The 16,276-nt window shown below is 36.5% G+C and overlaps 1 protein-coding gene across 2 annotated transcripts in view; it reads left to right on the top strand.

Annotated features, from left to right (window-relative positions):
* Nucleotides 1-424: 424 nt before the first annotated feature.
* Nucleotides 425-16,276, top strand: part of Ms (Myosuppressin) — a 43,729-nt gene continuing 27,877 nt past the window's right edge. Inside the window, exons 1-4 of one of the 2 annotated variants that reach the window (XM_067763882.1) lie at nucleotides 425-548; nucleotides 3,326-3,642; nucleotides 3,707-3,782; nucleotides 3,876-4,029. In XM_067763882.1, the coding sequence (XP_067619983.1) occupies nucleotides 3,959-4,029 (71 nt within the window). In that variant the 5' untranslated portion in view covers nucleotides 425-548; nucleotides 3,326-3,642; nucleotides 3,707-3,782; nucleotides 3,876-3,958. Of the gene's footprint in view, nucleotides 549-3,325; nucleotides 3,643-3,706; nucleotides 3,783-3,875; nucleotides 4,030-16,038; nucleotides 16,200-16,276 lie in introns of those variants that run through there. The other variant, XM_067763883.1, reaches the window with a different exon arrangement.

Raw genomic sequence — 16,276 nt, forward strand, 5'->3', positions numbered from 1 at the left:
CGGACCAACACCGAATTGATAGACTATTTAAAAGCATCAACCAACTTCCTATATTCACTGGCCAAGGCGATGTAATAGTGAATTCATTCTTCTGCAGTACGGAATATTTACTATCAACAATCAACGGTGAAAAACTGAAGAAGGAGGCAGTAAGGACAATCTTTTATAAAACTGTTCAAGGCGAAGCAAAAAATGTCATCATTAACATACCTCAACCGGACAACTGGGGGATGATAAAGGACACATTAAAAATGAGGTTCAAACCCGACACGGAGCCGCATGAAATATACCGGAAAGTAAAGCCGGAGTCATTGGTGCCGTATGTCGTATCGCTGTTTCCGTATCCCTAACGTAATCAGCTGTTTATCGTTACGACGGTAAACCAAAACCCAATTGGTTGGCTACGATACGGTTACGACCTTAGCGGCACCAATAATCGATTGCATTGATTCTCATAAGATTGGTCGAATCAGCTGTTAAAAGGTTACCGATACGGATACCGATAAAGCACCAATGTCTCCAGCTTTACTAACCTGCGGGTAAATACGGTGAGTGAACTCGCGGTTGAATTACAAAATATAAAATATAAGGCAGATGAATTGATTGTGTGTTATAGAGGAGGACAGGGTATCGACCTCACCAATATCGAAAGTTTGTTAGTAAATACGTCAAAAGAGATGACACAGGGTACCTTGTTAGATAAAATATACGGATGTACACAATTAGGGGAGATAGTAAAAATTATGAACCATAGAAGATTTGAGGACACATGCATACGACCAGAATACAGGAAAATAAATAGAAGAGATGAAGGGTCAAGCTACAGGGAATGGAAAAGGAAGAATCTAAACACAGACCGATACGACTACCAAAAACCTCAAAATACTACTGATAAAAATACAGGATATCACGACAAAACTTCAGGACAAGTAAGACAGAATTTTAATCAAAATACTAATCACAGGCAAGCTAGCTCAGGGCAAAACAGGCCACCCTACCAATATTCAAACCAAAATAAAGACAATATGTCTTACCAAAGAAGGCAGGGACCTTCAAATAATCCCCAAGTTTCGGGAAATTCAGGACAACTTCACAGGTCCCCAAAGGTAGGAAACCCTAGGCCAAATTCCGGCCAAAATCGCAGGAATCAACCTAGGCAAGACCGAGAGGAACCTATGGAAGTAGACAACCTGGAGAAGGTTCAAAGAAAACAAGACTCTAGAATGTGCTTGTACGATATCGGTATCAAATGAAAGGTGTTAATGAGTATTTTGAAATGGAATGGGCCTTAGTTCTATAGGTGAACGCCTTTTCGAGATATCGCCATAAAGGTGGACCAGGGGTGACTTTAGAATATGTTTGTACGATATGGGTATCAAATGAAAGGTGTTAATGAGTATTTTAAAAGGGAGTGATCCTTGGTTCCATAGGTGGACGCCGTTTCGAGGTATCGCCATAAAGATGGACCAGGGATGACTCTAGAATGTGTTTGTACGATTTGGGAATCAAATGAAAGGTGTTAATGAGTATTTTAAAAGCGAGTGGGCCTTCGGTGTATAGGTGGACGCCTTTTCGAGATATCGCCATAAAGGTGGACCAAGGGTGACTCTAGAATGTTTGTACGATATGGGTATCAAACGAAAGGTTTTACTGAGCATTTTAAGAGGGAGTGGGCCTTAGGTCTGTAGGTGGACGCCTTTTCGAGATATCGCCATTAAGGTGGGCCAGGTGTGACTCTAGAATGTGTTTGTACGATATGGGTATCAAATTAAAGGTATTAATGAGGGGTTTAAGAGCGAGTGGCCCTTAGATGTATATGTGAAGGCGGTTTCGCGATATCAACCAAAATGTGGACCAGGCTGATCCAGAAAATCATCTGTCGGGTACTGTTAATTTATTTATATATGCAATACCACGAACAGTATTCCTGCCAAGATTCCAAGTACTGTTGATTTCGCCCTGCAAAACTTATTAATTTCTTTCCACTTAATATGGTAGGTGTCACACCCATTTTACAAAGTTTTTTCTAAAGTTATATTTTGCGTCAATAAACCAATCCAATCACCATGTTTCATCCCTTTTTTCGTATTTGGTATATAATTATGGCATTTTTTTCATTTTTCGTAATTTTCGATATCGAAAAAGTGGGCGTGGTTATAGTCAGATTTCGGCCATTTTTTATACCAAGATAAAGTGACTTCAGATAAGTACGTGGACTAAGTTTAGTAAATATATATGGGTTTTTGCTCAAGTTATCGTGTTAACGGCCGAGCGGAAGGACAGACGGTGGACTGTGTATAAAAACTGGGTGTGGCTTTAACCGATTTCGCCCATTTTCACAGAAAACAGTTACCGTCATAGAATCGATGCCTCCACCAAATTTAAGAAGGATTGGTAAATTTTTGTTCGACTTATGGCATTAAAAGTATTCTAGACAAACTAAACGAAAATGGGCGGAGCCACGCCCATTTTGAAATTTTCTTTTTATTTTTGTATTTTGTTGCACCATATCATTACTGGGGTTGAATGTTGACATAATTTACTTATATACAGTAAAGATATTAAATTTTTTGTTAAAATTTGACTTAAAAAAATTTTTTTTTTTAAAAAGTGGGCGTGTTCTGCATCCGAGTTTGCTAATTTTTATTTAGCACATATATAGTAATAGTAGTAACGTTTCTGCCAAATTTCATCATGATATCTTCAAGGATTGCCAAATTACAGCTTGCAAAACTTTTAAATTACCTTCTTTTAAAAGTGGGCGGTGCCACGCCCATTGTCCAGAATCTTACTAATTTTCTAATCTGCGTCATAAGGTCAACCCACCTACCAAGTTTCATCGCTTTATCCGTCTTTGGCAATGAATTATCGCAATTTTTCGGTTTTTCGAAATTTTCGATATCGAAAAAGTGGGCGTGGTTATAGTCCGATATCGTTCATTTTAAATAGCGGTCTGAGATGAGTGCCCAGGAACCTACGTACCAAATTTCATCAGATACCTCAAAAGTTACTCAAGTTATCGTGTTAACGGACGGGCGGACGGACGGACGGACATGGCTCAATCAAATCTTTTTTCGATACTGATGATTTTGATATATGGAAGTCTATATCTATCTCGATTTCTTTATACCTGTACAACCAACCGTTATACAATCAAAGTTAATATACTCTGTGAGCTCTGCTCTGATTCGATTAAATTTTCTTAATTTCACATAAGTTAATAAAATTGAAATGCAATATGAAGGCACCGTGGCAAATTCTAGCAAAATATATTTAAATGCATATTTTTGGCAAATATGAAACGAATAATTGCAATTTCTCACAGATTACTATTAGAAAGATTTCTCACCATAGCAAAAAGATATCTAACCTTGGTAATTTGCTACCCTTGAACACTAGAAGCATATGTTCAATTTGAAAACGACATTAACGGCCTGACTCTGAACGTTACCGGAAAATTTGTAACCGGAGTATTATGTCACCGAAAATCGTTACCAGTACTTTTATTCGCGATTCTTGCCTAGGTGGTAACGCTGTCATCACGAAAAAGCTCACCAGTGTCTTTGGGGAAATTTAAAATAGAATACATACATATATAAGTGTGTAACCAAACAATAAAAGCGGCAAAATGGAGATGAACAAGTAAGTAAATTCTGTGAATATTTTTGAAAGTTCTCAGCAAATTAATAAATGCATATAATTATAGGAATTATGCACGCACTACCCAAGCGCAGCTGCGATGGTATATCACATTTTGTAAGGACCATCCCGAACTAATGCAGGTAAAAAACTGCCCCAAATAGCCGAACCAGATTCAATTTTCACTACAATTCTGTTTTGCGCTTAAATTGTTTTATTTTTTTTGCAATCAACAGCTGTTTACCACTTATTTTAGTGGGTAAACAATTATCCGGCTACTGTCGTGGGCAGAATACCAAAAGGTTGCAAAAGTTTCCACATGAAGAAAGTTGCCGTGGTGAAGAAAGTTGTTACCACAACTAAATCTATTTTTAAGGAAATCAAATATTGGTAAGTAAAAATATATAATATATGTACATAAAAAAGTAGAGTTTGATTAATGATGACATGTAGAATAAAGTGTGTTATGCGGCATACTCGAAGATTGCCGAGCAAAGCTCGGTCGCCCAGTTTATATTATATAAACGACCGATCTTGACGATTTTTTTAGAACACAATATTTGAGTTATATGTAAGCATCCTGCGTTACATGAAGCTTCTAGCTTTTAAAATGAGGAAGAAACCCTGAAAAATCTCTTGTATGGGATATTTATTATGTACATATGTATATGATCGATCTTGGTGGCCGCCGTTGTATGGCGGTAGCGTGCTCCACCTACCATACCGAAGATCCTGGATTCCCGTTCCGGGAAAAGCAACATCAACATTTTTCAAACAAGTTTTTTCAATCGGCAGTTATTTGCAAGCACTCCGAGTGTATTTCTGCCATAAAAATCGTTTCAGTGAAAACTCATCTGCCTTGCAGATGCCGTTCTGAGCCGACATAAAACATGTAGGTCCCGTCCCGCCAATTTGAAGGAAAAATTAAAAGGAGCACGACGCATAGAAGCAGAGAAGCTTGGCCTAAAATCTATCGGATTTTATTGCGCCTTAGATTTGTATATGGTCTATCTTGGCTACCTCTTCAGGCAATAATGTGTGCCATATATCAAAAATCTGAAGAGTTTCTTGGGTCGGATATATATTATATACATTACCGATCTAGACGATTTTTTCGATTTTGTGAAGTTTCAAGCTTCCAGCTAATAAAATGAGTAAGAAATTATGAAATCCCTCTTATCCGAAAATTTGTTGTATAGGAGATATGTATTTGCTATGGTAATTCGATCCGATCGTTGTCCGCAAATGATCAATTGGTCACGCTGGTAAACCCGCTCACCGAATTTCACCAAGATATCTCAAAAATTGAGGGACTAGTTTGCGTTCAAAAAGACAGACGGGCATGGCTAAATCAACTAAGCTCGTCATTCTGATCAATTCGGTAGACTTATTGGTGGGTCTAGATCTTCTCCTTTAAGGATTTATAATTTTCAAATTTCGGACCAAAGGAAAAAAAGAATACATGTGTACATTTCGACAGATTGGCAGTTCTCTGGAAGTGAATAACATAAATGCGTCAATCTATTTAGGTACTCACCATAATATGTAAGGCGTATAATTGAGATAATTTTTAAAAAGACAGCTTTCTAGATACCAACATACTTTCATATATGTGAACGTAATAAATGCATACATTAGCGTAGAATAATGAGATTATACTTATGGACATATGTAGATGAAAGTTTGTGAGCTTAACCACATTATACACATTAAACAATTTGATTACGTTGATTGAAATGATGTGGACTATAGTTTGAAGCTGGTATGGTAGTGGTAGCTACTGTTTATTTTACAACTTGAATATACTTATGTATATACTTATGTAGGTACATACATTAGGGTGTCCCTTAGTTTGTTCAGTGTTATCCCAAAATATACGCGAAAAGCTGAAATGGTATAAAACAAAACAGCAGGTTATAATATTGTTACGAATATTAACAACACTAAGAGGTATTGCCATCTCTAAGCCGATGCTAAACAGTGATTTGTATGCACATCAATAATTCAATCATTATGTCTACACACATGTCCATACGAGCAGCGGAGAAGTAACGCACAAACACATGAATATATCTTATCTGAGGTGCTCACAAGAGAGGGCAATAATTTGTGCAAGTATTACTTTTTTTTTTTTATTACTCACGCGCATATGAGAAGCTATAAACGTAGTTGTGGCTGGTGATTTTGTAGCTGATAACTAACTAGTAAGTTCTGGAATGGAAAAGCCTAGAAGTATGCAATGAGAAATCATAAAGTATAAAAGGCCGCGACAGTAGAGGCGCAAAAATCACTTTCATTTAAGCTATCAATCAGTTGAGTAACGCAAGCTATCAGCTATCAGTAAGCAAAGTATAAGTGTTATTGTGAAGTACTTTAATAAAGGCCATTTTTGCAATATTGGAGATTGGAGTTATTTATTCAACAGTTTAGTGATTCGAACTTAGTAGAAGGTTGCAAATAATAGGATTTGCAGTAAATTCGTTACAATATCTTTATAAATAGTTGGGTTCGCTCCTAGACAGGGGCGGATCGAGAGAGATATTTGGGGGGGTGGGGGGGGGGGAGGGTGCGGTGGTAGGGTTAACTTCGCGAAGAAGAATCTGATTCTTCCGGTAGCTTTTTTTAACTTGATTGGAGGTAACGTCTAACAATTTTTTTATATAGCCGATGAAAATAAAAAAAAAATTTTATTGCTTATCCATTCATCAGTTCATCCGTCAGCTTCTCTGTCAGAGGAGTCATCCTTAAATGTTTATTTTGCTATTACTTTCATTCAAAGAATTAAATTTTAGTCTACATTTGTAGAAAATTTGGAAAAAAGTCAAATAAAATAAAAAGTTCGAAAAAACCAAGGCCCGAGGTATTTAGTAGCTCACTAATTATTTTTTCTAAGTCGATTAAGTGCATACAATTATTCGAACTGTTATTTTCCTGACCCCTAATGGCCCTATTTAAAAAGGAAAAATTGTTATGCACTAAGCTGAAAATATTTTCACTACCAGGCCCCGCATCGTGTTAAATGATCACGTATCTAAAACCAATTTCACTCAAACGACCACTTTGAATCTGTCAAACTATTTGTAAATATGCCAATAAAAGAATTAAGGGAGCCCTTCCATAGCACCGTGCAGCATTAAAAATTGTCAATCGCTTAGGAGCAGTGGTCGACGCAACAAACCTGAAGAGTAGGGGCTTGGCATCGGTCCGAGGGGCGGTAAAAGCAGTCCGAACGCAGTTCAAGGCGTTTGCTGAGGGGGAAGCTTTACACAGCAGAATGAAACAAGCACGTACAACTATTGAAACGGCACTAAAACGACACTTTTCTGCAACTTCTGATGCTTCCAACGAAAAACAACTTTGTGCGCACTGTGAACTGTTTGAAATAACTCGAGGTTATTCCGGTGTTTGGACGCTTTTACGAAGATGAGATGTAAAATTAAAGCTAAATAGCCAAAGTGGCAAGATTTAATTGACTTCCCTTCTTCCAGTAGTTGAAACTGGAAAAGCTGGCGTTCAAATTAAATTGAATTTTAAAATAAAAACTTTAATAATACACACAAAACAAATAACGTAAAAGAATTTTTTCCTAAACACCATCTTAGTTTTACAAGCAGCAACTGCTTGCTTTATCACCCGGACACATGCAGGTTAAGAGATATTTCCTTAAGTTATAAAGCTACAAAGCTAAGGTTGGTTTAAAATTCGTATTGAATCATTTTAAAAAACGGGCGTGGTAACGCCTTCTACGGCCGCTCGTACCGTTCGTGCAACACTTCTTCTTATTTTATCCATTCCCACATATTGTCCTCCCCCCCCTCCATCTCACTCCCACTCCTAACACCCGAATTGAACAGGGCCTAGGTTAGTAGAACTCACTGTGCGAAGAAAACACAGTCAAAAATATCTAGGATTCATTCTAGACACTAGACATCAAGCTGTAGTGAAAGGTCAATGTAAAGTGAAGAAAACCTCCGCACTATATATGCATGTTAAAGAATGCTGCGGTTTAAGTGGAGCTTATGGCCCTCCCTCTCTGATTGGATATTTACAGCGGTTGCGAAGACTATCCCGTACCACGGATCCCTTATTTGATGGACAGCCACATATCTATTAAAGAAATTATGCTAAGACGCTTTAGTAGGTATGCAGACTACAATTATCAGTGAATGCCATTTTGCTCATGGGGATAGTTTGAGGTTATTCCTTCATACTAGTATGGCGTTATCGAATATTGAGCGAACAGAATACCTTAAAAAGTATCAGCGTTGACATAGGGATCTTGGAGCCAGATAGAGAGTGTCGAATGTGGAAATGGAGTACGATACGATACATATATATATGTATGTATAAACCGGTACTTTCTAACTAACGAAACGGGTAGAGTCTGCAGTGTACTGTGCTGATCCGATAAACATAGTGTTTTCAGGTGGAATGGGTAGCGCTAGACCCAACCAATGGAGCGGAGATACTACGTAAACAGAAGCCGCTTGAATTTTTACATAGACATTCAGAATGTCTCCATAGTACAGCATCGGGAGATGTGTTGGAGTTAGAAACTTCTGTTTGGATTCCGGTCTTATCGGTAAAGATGTTAATGAAACGTTTAATGAGCTGGCAAAGCAGGGTGCAACCCTTGAACCAAATTTGTATGTGTATGTCGCAATCACAGAGTAAAAGAGACAAAAAGAAAACGTTTTGTTAATCGGCCTAATGTACATATACATACATATATGTATGTGTCGATTTCCTTGCTTTCTCAATCAACGTGAACAAGTTTGTTACTGCGTGGTAAGCCACTTTTATTCCTGACACGCTCTTTACAAGATTAATTACATTGTCTCAATGCAAATCCCATAGTCATAAAGTGCAGATTAAGGGACATTTCCTTATCCTCCTACCTGTCATCATTTTGTCCTTCCTTTTATTTTTTTCTGATCTTTGAAGGTTCACATCAATGGAATATGATTTGATTCAATTCTTTGTTTGAGTGCTACCAAATATGATGTCCTTTAATACAAATTAAATAAGTATCTGTAAAAATTTAGTAGTAGGTGTTACTTATAGCTACATCACTATTTTATTACCTTTATATTAAGTCCCTTTCATGTTTGTCCCCTCATTTCCATACAAATTTTTGACCCAAGGAAAAGTCTTTTTCGGTAACTTCCCTTTAAGCTAGACTAGAACATAGTTCAGATCTGGGAGACAGTACAATGCAAGTGAAAAAAAAATGCGCTAGGTGGCGCACGGATTGAGATATACAGAAAATTAATTTTAAAATGGAAATTTTTAAATCGACTTTTAACTAACTTGTCGATGATCCAGAGACTTGAAACTTAGCACATAGTTTGCGAGTCGATGGTACTACAATTCGTGGAAAACAAAATGCCGCCAGGTGGCACACGAATCGAGATAAACGAAAATCCCTGAAAATACGCAGGGAATCTTGCGATCGATTTTTAAGTAACTTGCCGGTGAGCTAGAGACTTGAAACTTGCGCCGTAAGTCAGAACCCGGTGACAATGCAATATTTGATAAAAAAAAATCGCTAGGTGGCGCATGGATCGATATATTAAGAAAATTAGTTTTGATTTGGGAATCTTCCAATCCATTTTTAACTAATTTCCCGATTACCTAGAGAGTTGAAACTTGGCACATAGTTCGGGGCTTGGCGACAATGCAATCTAAAACAACAAACACAAAATTCCGCCAAGTGGCGCGCTAAGTGAGATAACTACCAATCCTTGAAAAACGAGGGGAATTTTGCAATCGATTTTTGAGTAACTTCCCGGTGAGCTGGAGATATGAAACTTGAGCCGTAAGTCAGAACCTGGTAACAATGCAATATTTTGTAAAAAAAATTCCGCTAGGTGGCGCATTGATCGAGATATTAGGAAAATTAATTTAAATTTGGGAATTTTTCAATCCATTTTTAACTAACTTCCCGGTTAACTAGAGACTTGTAACTTAGCACATAGTTCGAGACCCGGTGACAATACAATTTATAGAAAACAAAGTTCCGCTAGGTGGCGTGCTAATTGAGGTAACTACAAATCTCTGAAAAACGAGGGAATATTGCGATCGATTTTTGAGTAACTTTCCGGTGAGCTAGAGACTTGTAACTTGGGCCGTGGGTCAGAATCCGGTGACAATGAAACATTTTATCAAAAAAAATCGCTAGGTGGCACGCGGATTGAGATATTGAGAAAATTAGTTTTAAATTGGGAATCTTGCAATCGATTTTTAACTAACTTCCTGGATATCTAGAGACTTGAAACCTGAAACATAGCTTAAAACGGCGACAGTGCAATGTTTGATCAAAAAATTTGAGCTACGTAACGCACAAGTCGAACTATTTAGAAGATCAATCCATACCTTCGTGGCTAGCCTCCTGAGTGTTGCAGGCGTTGTAAAATTCCACCTCGTTGAAGGCCCAATTCAATGCACCTCCTTGCATACTTTTAGGCGTACGCGACTTTCACCACAATTCTTTTAGACATTCAGGCGTATGTGAATTTCACCACGATTTTCAGCTGTGCAATTTAAGTAGCTGACAAACGAGGTGGAATTCTGTTGTTTTCCCTTAAATCTTGCTATTTTGAACAAATAAATAAAGATAAGAATTTTCACTTAAGAATTACTTAAATTACTAATCAAAGTTGCAATTGCCTTTTTGTAGGCAGTATTAAAAAATTGAAAATAAAACGATGATAAAAAAATTTTAAGGACTACCTTTATATAAATGGACCAAAAAATAGAAGGCAATTTTTCCTTTAATGCAGACATAGCCTTGTTGAATTTTGACTAAAAAACTTTAACAATAGCTCTTGTAAAAGAATTTTGGGATTTAAAATTATAAATGTAGAGTGCGTGTTTAAATTTTAAATAATCAATTAGTTAATCTCAAGTACATGGTTTGCCTTAAATTGAAAGATTGCGCTCCACCTTTATAGTTTTAAATCCCAAAATTCTTTTACAAGAGCTATTGTTAAAGTTTTTTAGTCAAAATTCAACAAGACTATGTCTGTGTTAAAGGAAAAATTGCCTTTTATTTTTTGGTCCATTTATATAAAGGTAGTCCTTAAAATTTTTTTATCATCTTTTTATTTCTTATATAAATGTTATAGAAACTTAGGGGTATAGAGATATATTGATGATCTACAAGCACGAAATCCACAGGGATTCACAGGGCTTGGTGACCGATACCAAGATAGAATAGGACGACTTTTCTAAATTTAAATCGCCGCGCCCTGATGGTATATTTCGACGGATGTATGAGACTGAATCATGTATCAAACTCTTGGAGACCTGCTCTTGTCGTTTTCCTACCAAAGCTGGTGAATATCAGTCACCTGTATCGCAAAGACTACAGACCCATTAGCTCATTTCTGCTCAAAACCTTTGAGAGGCTTATGGATCTGTATATTAAGTCCAACAAGGATAAAAACTGTTGTCCAGAACAAGAAATTCGTGTGCCTATGTTACCGTATGAAGTGCCTTTTTAGTGAGCAGGTATACAAAAACGAACCTACCTCAAAAAATTAGAGAAGGTATGCAGCCTGTTAACGCTTAAGATAACGGGGCCCCTGAAAGCAACCCCGCTGCACTGTATGGCCTCCTAAAAACACACTTGTAGACCTTGTGACACTCAATACCTAGGGGCATCTTACGCGGAGCCCATACGTCTCACATTTTTTGTGTGACTAACCCTCAATACCACTGACCACACACAGGGCCGTAGAGAGAAAATCCGGGGCCGGGACTAAAAAATTTACGGGCCCCCTATAAAAAATCCACTAAAACATTTCATTAACTTGAATTAATGACGTCTCATTCATGAATCATTATAGATGGATTACATCAAAACAAATTTTTGCCACATCAACTAAATGATTTTTGGACTAAGAGCTGACAATAAAATTAACACAGAATATTTACTATTTATACTATTTTAATGTAACGTAGAAATAAAATTCTCTTTTAACAGCCAAAATTGTTTCAAATAATCTTTTCTAGTTATTTGGTAACATTTTAATACATTTCTGATAAATTTAATGATGATTAAAAATTCTGTTCGGATATCAAGAGTGGCTTAACTTGCTTTTTTCGCTGCAAAATTGTTTATAATAATATCAAAATTTAACTGTCTTGCCAAAACGGATTCAACACAAAGCGTGGCAAGTCCTGAAACTTGCTCTCGAGATGAACACGATCTATGAAAGTTTTTGATTCTTGAAAGGACGCGGAAGGAACGTTCTGCACTAGCTTCAGTGACAGGTATAGTGCAAAAGATACGTAAAGCAACACAAATGTTGGGGAAAATCGTAAACAGATTTTGAACATATGTAGATGGCATTTAGTAATTCCAATGGTGACAGACCTTTATCAAAATTTGCTTCGTAAATGTGTTTCAAGTGAATTATTTCGCATTCTAAGTTTTGAGAAATTTCCGACTTGTATTTTTCGACAAATTTTGCTGCGCTCACCCGAACCGTATTTTTATCCATCTCTTCAAATTGCCACAAAAAGGAAAACGTCTCGCTCAAATTTCTCTTAGCTGCAAATCGTTCAGTAATGCCAGTGATTACCGAATCAACGATCACCAGGAATGTATTGGTTTTAAAATCAGAGTCTGAATCATCCGTAATAATCTCATTTAAATTATCTTCAGAACGTCTTTTGAGGTTTCTCTTTCGAATGTCCGGAAACTTTGGCGAGATGTTCAATTGAATAGCAACTGTTTTGCATTCGTTTAAAATTGTTTCCCATTGGTTTCTCATGAACTTCAAATCAGCTAATAAGGCATCTAGATGTCGGACCTTGGAGGATCACGCTTCTTTCATTAATGGTAGTCAGTATTTTGAACCAAATTGAGGACAGCAAGATATATTCGAACTTGTTAATGTACTTGACAATGTCAGTAACATCGCCGCATGCTTGCGCAGTCAAATTTTACTTTTGGCTGAAAGACTATGAAGAGAGCTCGGTAACTTTGTTTTGAGGATATCCCATCGTTGTGGAGTGCTACTGAAAACAATAAAACATTTTTGTACAACTCCGAAGAAAGTAATTGCAGCCGTACAACATTCTGCAGCATCAACACCACATAAACTGAGACTGTGGGTTGCACAAAGCGAGTAATCAGCATTCGAGTTTTTGTCGAGAATGTGACGTAGAGCTCCGTCGTAAGCTCCTTTCATATTGGCGCCGTTATCGTACCCTTGTGCACGACAATCTTCAATCAAGTATGGCAAATTAGATCAGCGATTTTCTGACCAGTTTTTTGGTTACAATTCAGGAAAGCCAAAAACCGTTCTTGAATTGTAAAATTTGTTGCTTTCGAATTGAAATGAACGTGACTAGCATCAGGCATAGCATCAATGACAATAGCAAAATACTTGGCTTTCTTGCCTTGATCTAATATAGTTTCCCTCACGTGTTTTGCGCAAATTTCTATAAACTCGTTCTGAATGTCTGGGGAAAGATAGTGAACTTGTAAACGTTTGTGCTGCTGTTGTGAAATCCTGACTTTCCCCAAATGATCTCTAAGTATCGGATCATATTGGCTTATGAGACATTAGATGCCCAAAAAATGTCCATTGTTTCGTTCACCAAGATATATACTTTCACCTCTGAAAGCTAGGCCTTTTTCACCCCAAAAATAAAATAATGTCCAAAATTATATATAAAATTTCTTTCCACTTTTGAGTTTCAGTGATTAGCTGGTCATTGATAAGTGTATCAATTGTAGCCTCCTTTTGAATTAGATTTTGTAAAGATCGCCATTGAATATAACATTTAATGTGATCTTGAGTATTTTCGTGTGATGGCAGTTTATCATATAGCTTCTTTCATACCTGGAATTTCGAATATCCGCACAACAAATTTTAGGTCGATTTAAAGTATTGGTGCTTAACAGACGACATGGTAGGCAATAAAAAGCATTGCTACTGGCACTCCACACTAACCAGTCACGTTCCACATTTTCTCCATTTGGCAAGATTCTGTTTAACAACGAGGTAGAAAATGCCTCGTCATGACAATCACGTGGAAAAATAGCAGGATACTTTTGATGACCTCGACGAATTATTTCGTTGACTTCTTCAGATCGCAAAAACTCATTATTCACGGTACCGATATCGAAGTCGTTTAAATAATCTGGACTTTGATACAGAGCTGATGGTATTGTTGGAGGGCTTTTTGAAGATGAACCTTCATCAGAGTCACCACGAAAACTTTACGATTTCGGATTCATGTAAACATAAATTTTTGTTTGATGTTTTTATTGTCTCCTCAGGCCCAGGCAAAAAGTCATTATCAATATTCGTTGCTTTTGAAATTCGACTTAAAATTTTCACATGGACTAAATACTACAACTAAATACTCTCCTGAATTAAACCTGAGAAACCCCGGGCCCGGGGGAATCCCCCCATTCCGCCCGGCCCTCTCGTCTCGTTATAAGTAATTATAGAAGTACACATAAATTTGTTCCCATCTGTCGGGAAAATTCAATACAAAAATTTCGGGTATTTTTTTTTTTGGTTATACATACATACACATGTATCTCGTTTAATACGTTTTTTATACTCAGCGTGCTTTGCACACAGAGTATATTAACTTTGATTGGATAACGGTTGGTTGTGCGTGTATAAAGGAATCGAGATAGATATAGACTTCCATATATATCAAAATCAGTGTCGAAAAAAAATTTGATTGAGCCCTGTCCGTCCGTCCGTCTGTCCGTTAACACGATAACTTTAGTAAATATTGAGATATCTTCACCAAATTTAGTACACGAGCTTATATGGACCCAGAATAGATTGGTATTGAAAATGAGCGAAATCGGATGATAACCACGCCCACTTTTTTAGTAAATAATACACCTAGAATGTTGAAATTTGGCGTGTGTACTGATATTGAGACTCTAGGTAAAAATTTGAAAAAAATTTTTTAATGGGCGTGGCACCGCCCACTTGTGATAAAATCAATTTTACAAATATTATTAATCATAAATCAAAAATCGTTAAACCTATCGTAACAAAGTTCGGCAGAGAGGTTGCCTTTACTATAAGGAGTGCTTTGAAGAAAAACTAACGAAATCGGTTAAGGACCACGCCCACTTTTATATAAAAGATTTGTAAAAGGGTCGTGGACGAATAAAATAAGCTATATCTTTGAAAAAAGAGCTTTATAACAATGGTATTTCATTTCCCAAGTGGATTTATAACAATAAATAGGAAAAACTTCAAATTTTAAGAAATGGTCGTGGCACCACCCCTTTTACGACTAAGCAATTTTCTATGTTTCGGGAGCCATATCTCGAAGAAAAATTTACATAACGTAACAAAATTGGGTACACATATTTTCCTTACAGCAGGAAATATTTCCAGTAAAAATGGACAGGATCGGTTAAAGATCATGGCAACTTAGATATAAAACAAATTTAAAAGGTTTAAAAAGGTCGTAGACTATAATAATAAGCTATAACTTAACAAAAAATAGTTTTGAATCAATGATATTTCACTTATCAAGTTTTATTGTAAGAGGAAATGGGGAGACATTTTTTTTTAAACGGGCGGTGCCACGTGTTATGTAGAAAGATAATTTATCTGAAATGAAATGTGCAATTGAAGCTCACGCTGAGTATATAATGTTCGGTTACACCCGAACTTAGACACCTTTACTTGTTTATTATATCTTTTAAGATTAAATATCTAATAAAAATCAAATTTACGAGCATTTCTTTGTAGTTTCCATAAAAAACAGGCATTTTCCTCCACAGATAATTAAAAGCATAAAAAGTATGTAAAAACTTATGAAACAATAAATTGATTATGATGACGAAAACTCGTGCATATCATCGCTAACAAATGGCATATGTGCATACAAAATATTACTACACAAACAACAATGGTGATTATAAAGTAACTAAAGCTTCAATAATGCACACCGATACACCTAGAGTAATATCAAAGTTAACGGGTGTAGTGTAACCATACGACAGCTAAAATTTCTAAGTTAAACTTAACAAAGAAATATACGCACATATACATACATCAATGCATGCACACATACACAGCTATGTGCTCCAATGAAGCTCGACATTCGACATTATGTTTAGTGTATGTATGTATACATGGACATACATATGTATATTTTAAAGTGTGTACTAAACGGAACGATTTTAACACCGAGGGCGTATGAGCAACTACAAGCCACACCATACCCATACATACATAAATAAATAACTTCAAAGCTATAATGGCAAACATAAAAAAATCGCCGCTGGAAATGCGAACCAATCGGAATAATGCGTAATTCCTTCCATCATCCAAGTTGTGTTTGTTGCATATAAAAACGCGTATCCTGTTGCATTGCGTTTCATTCAAATAAGTGTGCTGAGGCGATATAGTTGCATAATCTACTACATAAAATAAGCATCAAATAATTTAAATTACTCGTTGAAACGTTGAAGTCAAGTGACTGTTATTTTTGAAATTCTTTTGTGAAACTCACAACTGCAAAACACAAAAAAAAAAAAAAAAAACACAAAGCAACAGGTGCGTTGAGAATATAATGCAAATATTTGTTCGAAACTTATTCGCCTAGATATACTACTAAGTTTGCTATTCAATAT

This window comes from Eurosta solidaginis, chromosome 1 (assembly GCF_040869045.1).
Source record: "Eurosta solidaginis isolate ZX-2024a chromosome 1, ASM4086904v1, whole genome shotgun sequence".
In the NCBI taxonomy this organism is placed as follows: domain Eukaryota; kingdom Metazoa; phylum Arthropoda; class Insecta; order Diptera; family Tephritidae; genus Eurosta; species Eurosta solidaginis.